Source organism: Mastomys coucha, unplaced genomic scaffold, assembly GCF_008632895.1.
Source record: "Mastomys coucha isolate ucsf_1 unplaced genomic scaffold, UCSF_Mcou_1 pScaffold5, whole genome shotgun sequence".
Taxonomy (NCBI): domain Eukaryota; kingdom Metazoa; phylum Chordata; class Mammalia; order Rodentia; family Muridae; genus Mastomys; species Mastomys coucha.
In genome coordinates this window covers 89844033-89851302 of record NW_022196911.1, presented here as the reverse complement: position 1 = coordinate 89851302, position 7270 = coordinate 89844033, and the positions used below count along the sequence as shown (strand labels likewise).

Genomic DNA, 7270 nt, shown 5'->3' with positions numbered 1-7270 from the left:
ACGCAGTGTGAGCGCCACCTCTCGGGAAACCAAATTTTCTCGGGAACGGAGGAAGTGAGTCACACGGCGGTAGGGGAAACAAAAGATGGCCGCCAGGCGGGGGTGGGGTGGCGGGGAGGGGGAATCCAAACACCACACCCAGTGTCGGAAGTTAAACACTGGGGGAGTGCTCCCTAGAATGACGTCCTACTCCCCAGAGGAAACGGGGACCGGCGGTGTACCGCCAAAAGGGCTCCCCTGAGTAGGAACTGTACGAAAAGGTTCCGAGCGAGTAGCTGCGGGGAACCACGTGAGACCCGGGCGCGTTTCCGGTGCGGGCATTCGCAGCGGGAGTGAAAGACTTGTCATCTGAAGGGGTGAGAGGGGTCCGGGTGCTGAGGGGGAAGGCGACAAGTTGAGGGTCTAGGTGAATGGAGACGGAGGTGGGCGTTAAAGAAAGGGTGCACTCTCCAAGAGGTGTTGAGGGAGATGGCAGGCTGTGGACAGGTACAGACCTGTCCGGTTGACGCGCCACGTGGGCTCGCCTTTGTCCGTGGCTGCAGTTCCTGCTAGGCTGCGCAGCAGGGCTGTGCCTTATTCTCTTTCCAGTCCGCTGTTGGGAGTACAGAGTCGGTACTCCGGCGGTGCTTGCTGAATGAATGACTCTGTGTGTGTGTGTGTGTGTGTGTGTGTGTGTGTGTTGTTTCAGCCATTTCTTAGTAATCAATGCTCCACGTCCCTTCAGACATTCTCCTGCTAGTCTGTGGGTTCTGTCTTTCTCTTTTTGGAAGGCGCGATTGCCATTTAAGGCATGCTCTTTGCTCCTGTTGACCTCAAGGCCCTGTGGTTTGATTATCAAAGATAGGTGTACTGGCTTAGATCAACTATGCAGGTTACGGACCGGGGAGGTGGGAGGGAGAGGAAGACACGAACAAAAATGATCATTAAAAGGTTATTTATTATTATTTGTGTGCTCTTGTTCACGCATGCCTTAGCTCACATGTGAACACCAGAAGATCATTTTGTGAAGTGGGTTCGTGGGATCAGACTCATGCTTGTGGTACAACTCAGGGTCTGCTGAGCCATCTAGCTGGCTCAGATCTCATTCTTAAGGTATAAAACTAGAGGTTAACCCAAGTTTAGAAAGACAGAGCCAGGACCTGGTGTTGCTATCCTTTTAGGTATTGTCTTTCAAGGTGGAGTCTCCTTTCATCTTGTGAGACAGTGTTCCCTGGAAATGGAACATTCTAGAATGGATGCTCTCCAGGTGTCTTCCTTCCTGGACGATGTCCCATGTTAGGTATTGTGCTGTGCTTCTCTCATAATCCACAGTTCATTGGTTAGTCACAATACTCATTGCCCCTTTCCTATAATACATAGGTTAATAAATGTTAATTGCTAGCCTTACATAATGTACTTTCAAGTTTTTATCTTTTTATTCTCTGACAATTTTCTAAATGTATGTGATATATTTAGTCATTTCAACCCCCCCTATCCCCTTATACTGTCTCATCTAGCCTGAATTCTTCCAACAAATTCCCTCCTACTTTCATGTCTTATATTTTTTTTGGCTCGTGTGTGTGTCTGTGTGTGTGTGTGTGTGTGTGTGTTTCAATGAGTTTAATTGGAGTTGCTTGCTTGATGGATAGAGGAATTATTTGCTGTGGTATGGACAGTTTACCTATGGCTACACCACTGAAGAAAATCATTCCCCACCCGCTCAACCATTAATTGCCTATAGCTCCCAAGGCTGGGATAACGCCTCGGGCCTTCTGAGTCCCTCCCCAATCTATGATGGAACATAGTCACTGTTTGTTTTTCCAATTTTTTCTTTCTTTTCTTCTTCTTCTTCTTCTTCTTCTTCTTCTTCTTCTTCTTCTTCTTCTTCTTCTTCTTCTTCTTCTTCTTCTTCTTTTCCTTCTTCTTTTTTGTATCAGGTTTTTTTTTGTTTGTTTGTTTGTTTTTTGTTTTTTTCGAGACAGGGTTTCTCTGTGTAGCCCTGGCTGTCCTGGAATTCACTCCGTAGACCAGGTTGAGTCAGGGTCTTACGTTGCCCAGGCTGGCCTGACTTTTTTTTTTTTGTCCTTTTGCCTTAGCCTTCCTAGGGATGGAATTACTGGCATGTATCATGTATCCTCAGGCTTGTTTTTTCTCATTACATCCTAAGATAATGCCCCAAATTACATAGGGCTGGGAAATCTCATTCTTCGTGAAAAACAAAGATGGTTGTCATGACATATTCTCTAAAACTCTTGCTGGCTTGCTTAATGCTGTAGGTCAGGCTGTCTTGTTCCAGGTGTAACTTTCCCTAGGAAAATCACACCAGTGCAGCTTCCCCTAATTAGTATTACTGAAAAAAGTGCTGTCTTTTTGGTGTGTGTAGATTTTAGTTTTACATCTCTTTAGTTCCGTCACAGTAGAAGCTCAATAGGAGGTTACTAAATCAAATGGAATAGACATTACAGTTTCTATTTTTGAACCCTTTCCCCACTTCAGGATATTAATTCATTGGTGAATGCATTGGGTAGGGATTGGGATTTTACTAGAGAGATTTAGGTTAGACATAATAGATGAAAGCCAGTTTTATGGGAGTAATCCTCTTGAAAAGGATCGTGATGAGAATCTTTTCAGCCCTGTTTCATTTCCCTGCTTGCCTGTCGCAGGACCATGGCCAACAGTGAGCGCACCTTCATTGCTATCAAGCCTGATGGGGTCCAGCGTGGGCTGGTGGGAGAGATCATCAAGCGATTCGAGCAGAAGGGATTCCATCTTGTTGGTTTGAAATTTCTGCAGGTGAGTGGACTTCTCCCTGTTTTGAATCTTTGGAGCGCAGTGGAACATGGCAGAGTAGCTTCTGTGTTTGTCTTATCTCTTGTCTAAACGACTCCACGGTAGGGTATCAGCCTGAGACCCTCTCAGTGACTAAGCAGGCTGGCTGAGAACAACCAAGTCATTTAGGGCTTTCAAAAATAGCTTCTCTTTCCCTGAACAGCCTGAAGTCCCTCATAATACCTCAGAGCTGTAATTTCTGACTCAGCTCTGGGTGTTTTAGAGCTCTGGATCTTTAGCCTCCTAAGCAGATAATTTTAGAGACCATCCTTCTAACTCCTACACTCCACCCTTGAAGTAAGTTGTCAGGAAGAAAGGCTTTGCTTTACTAATTATTATCTGATAGTGCCTAACATGAGTCAGGCATGGGTACCGTGGGCTTTGGGGGCGGAATCTGCAGTTTTGCTTGTGGGGTGCTTCTGACAGAACAGAGAAGAGAAACAATTCTAACATACCTATGAAATCTATACATACATATTTGCCACAACTGGTCTGGAACTCTTAGGATCCTTCCTAATTATCCTAGGTGGTGTGATGCTGTGCACACCGCCTACTCAGACAACAGTATTCCAGTAAGTACCAAAGATTGACTGACCAGGAACCCTTCTTCAGACAAGTCTATCAAGTGTGAATTCTAATTCTAAATGTGAATGCAAATATACTGGGGGATAATATTTTTTTTCCCATTAAAGTAATACAGTTTAGTTCCTTGTACCTTTTAAATTTGATGTGCGATATTGAATTGTTATTCTTTTTAAAATTATTATTTATTTATTTATTTATTTATTTTGTTTTTTTCGAGACAGGGTTTCTCTGTGTAGCCCTGGCTGTCCTGGAACTCACTCTGTAGACCAGGCTGGCCTCAAACTCAGAAATCCTCCTGCCTCTGCCTCCCAAGTGCTGGGATTAAAGGCGTGCGCCACCACCACCCAGCTTTTATTTTTATTTTTAAAGATTTATTTATTTTTTATTTATATGAGTACACTGCAGCTGTCTTCAGACACACCAGAAGAGGGCATCGGATCCTATTACAGATGGTTGTGAGCCACCATGTGGTTGCTGGGAATTGAACTTAGGACCCCTGGAAGAGCAGTCAGTGCTCTTAACCACTGAGCCATCTTTCCAGCCAGCTCTCACGTTGTTCTTGTTGTTCTTGTTATTATTAGTAGTAGTATTACCATTTTCCTGTTGTTTTTATGTATAGCCCTGGCTAGCTTGGAACCTGCTCTGTAGACCAGGCTGGCTACAAACGCAGAGAGCTGCCTCTGCCCGGCCTTTAGAGTGTCAGGATTAAAGGCTACACCACCATGCCCAGATGCAGTGTTGTTTTTTTTTTTTTTTATTTGTATTTAGGGGCTGCAGGGATGAGTCAGCCGTTAAGAGTATTTGGGTGCTCTTCCAGAGGTCCTGAGTTCAATTTCCTCTGCCCATATAGTGGTTTATGACTATTTATAAAGGGATCTGATGCCCTCTTCTGGCTTGCAGGTGTACATACAGCAGAACACTCATAAAATTTTAAAAATTGTATTAACGTGTATGTCTGTGCACCTGTCTGTTGTAATGTGCACCGTGTATGTATAGATGTGATCAGAAAATGGTACCAATGGCTGGGCGGTTGTGGCGCACGCCTTTAATCCCAGTACTTGGGAGGCAGAGGCAGGTGGATTTCTGAGTTTGAGGCCAGCCTGGTCTACAGAGTGAGTTCCAGGACAGCCAGGGATATACAGAGAAACCCTGTCTTGAAAAAAACAAAAACAAAAAAAACCAAAAAAAAAAAAAAAAGAAAAAAAAAGAAAAGAAAATGGTACCAGAACCCCAGGGGTAATAAGTTGTGAGACATCTGACATGTGTGCTGGGAGCCATACTTGGGACCTCTGCAAGAGCAGCCCCCTGAGCCATCTCTTCAGCCTTACGTGATGTTAGTATGAGGAGTAGACTATTGCCAATGCTGAGGGAGAACATGGTGGCATAATGAAAGCCAGATGTGGGCTTGCAAAGTAAATTAGGTCCTGGAGGTACAATGAAGTGATCCAGTCATTCATCAAGAACAAGAGTCTATGGCAAGTACGTGTTTTCCTCTCCATCTCTCATGACAGCTCCGAGAGGTACTGATTCTTGTCCTCACAGTTGTGAGGAGGAAACCGAGGCTTAAGGAGGTCAGATAATGCATCTGGTAACTTGAGTCTTTCTGGCCCATAAGAACATTTTTCTCTCTTACCCTCCCGTTTCTGTTGAGGATATGGGTTTGATGAGGAATGGAAGAAGAGATATCTGCCATGTCTCTAAAGGGTTGCTCCATCAGCAGTGGACTTGAGAAGCAGAGGGAAGCCTGAGCTTTCCCCACCCCAATAAAGTATGCTCAATCTTGTAGGCTACAGGTTAATGGAACCAGGTAACAGGATTGAGTGTCACAGGAAAGTCGCGCGCGCGTGTGTGTGTGTGTGTGTGTGTGTGTGTGTGTGTGTGTGTGTGTGTGTTAGCTGGTACTTCTCCCAGCCTCCTGTAGAATAGGCAGGGTCGGACTGTATCCCTGTTTTGTGCAGGTTTGCTTTGGCAAGTGATGCCCAACAGGTGGCTGAAGGATAGGGCAATAGACTATGGTTTTGAGACCCATGTTTGTCTTCCCAGTGCTGGGAATGCAGGTGCGGTGCTGCGCTCAGTTGGTTGGATTCAACTCCAAGTTATTTTATTCTGCTGCATTAGGAATTCAGAAGTGCTTTGTGGCTATCACTCTTCCCCTCTTGTGATGTCGGGGATGAATCTGGTTATATCTGATCAACTAGCTGGGAGCTCGTGCTTTGAGCAGCATGAGGGATACTGGGAAGAGACCAGCCTTGGGGTTCTTTGGGGCCTGGGGCCAGCTCTCACCATGTGTTCTGTAACAGGCTTCAGAGGACCTTCTCAAGGAGCACTACACTGACCTGAAGGACCGCCCCTTCTTTACTGGCCTGGTGAATTACATGCACTCAGGACCAGTGGTTGCTATGGTGAGTGAGTCTGTGGGATGTAGATGAAATGACTCATTTGGGAGTAGAGCAGAGCAAGTGTTGCATTTCCTGTTTGGGTGCCAGGTCCCCTTTATTGTACAGGAAACAGGCTGGTGGGATAACCAGTTAGGACGAGAACTGGCTGTCTCACCTACCAAAGAAAATGTACATTTGCTTGCCAAGCTGAAGAGCCAGGACTGAGAGAAATCAGGAGAGACTGAATTCCCATGGAACATGGGGAACTTGGTTTATTTCAATATTAGTTCATTCGTTTTCAACCTGTGGGTTAAGACCCCTTTGGGGTCGAATGATACTTTTACAGGATCACCTAAGATGATTAGAAAACACAGATACTTATATTACAATTCATAATAGCAAAATTACAGTTATGAGGTAGCAACAAAAATAATTTTAGAGTTGGAGCTCACCACCATATGAGGAACTGTATTTTAAAGGGTTGCAGCCTGGGGAAGGTTGAGAAGCATTGACTTATTCAGGAATGAGCTTGCTATATCTATGTCAAGCTCCTTCCTAGATATTTTAGCTACATTTTTGAGACAAAATAGGTACCTGTTTTCATTCACTCTTTCTAAAAATGATTTACTGAGACAGAGTCTTAATAGGGAGACCAGCCTTGGGATTCACTGTGTAGCTTAGGCTGGCAACAGGTACTCCAGGCTGGCTTGGAGCTTTTGATTCTTCCACTTAGAGTGTATTGGGATAACTGCACCAGACACATCTTTGCTTTTTAAAGTACAGAAAGAAGGTTGGGATGGATGGATGGTGAGGAGGAGGATGAGGTGAAAAGTGCTCAGGGATCACATGATGTCAGGACTATGCTATTATGTTGCCAGGGCTGGAAAGGTTTGGGAGTACCATATTTAGCATTTTATTTATTTGTTTTGGTTTTTTGAGACAGGGTCAGTCTTAGTCACTGTTCTATTGCTGTGAAAAAGCACCATGGCCAAGGCAGCTCTTAGAAAAGAAAGCATGTAATTAGAGCCTGCGTACAGTTTCAGTGGTTTAGTCTGTTATCAGCATGGCGGGCATGCGTGTCTGCATGCAGGCAAACATGGGCTTGGAGAAATTGAGAGTTCTACATCCAGATCTGAAGGCCCCAGGAGAAAGGAGCCATTGGGCCTGGCTTGGGCTTTTAAAATTCAAAGCTCACCCCAGGTGACACATTTCTTCCAACAAGGCCATATCTACTAATTCTTCATAAGAAGTGCCACTCCGTGGTGATTAAGCATTCAAATATATATAAGCCTTTAGGGCCATTTTTATTCAAACTATCACATTGCACTTTCTGGCCCCATAGATTTGAAGCTCTGTCTTAATGCAAAAATGCATTCAGTCCAACCTCGAAAGTCCCCATCAGTCTCAGCGGTGTCCAAAGTTCAGCTGGGCAGGGGTGGCACACACCTTTAATCCCAGCACTTGGGAGGCAGAGGCAGGTGGATTTCTGAGTTCAAGGC

The 7270-nt window shown here is 44.9% G+C and overlaps 1 protein-coding gene across 1 annotated transcript in view; it reads left to right on the top strand.

The window, feature by feature from the left end:
- The first annotated feature begins 223 nt into the window (after positions 1-223).
- The window catches only part of Nme1 (NME/NM23 nucleoside diphosphate kinase 1), a 10271-nt gene continuing 3224 nt past the window's right edge, over positions 224-7270 (top strand). Inside the window, exons 1-3 of the mRNA XM_031353317.1 lie at positions 224-356; positions 2643-2772; positions 5694-5795. Coding sequence (XP_031209177.1) covers positions 2647-2772; positions 5694-5795 — 228 coding nt within the window. The 5' untranslated portion in view covers positions 224-356; positions 2643-2646. The remainder of the gene's footprint in view (positions 357-2642; positions 2773-5693; positions 5796-7270) is intronic.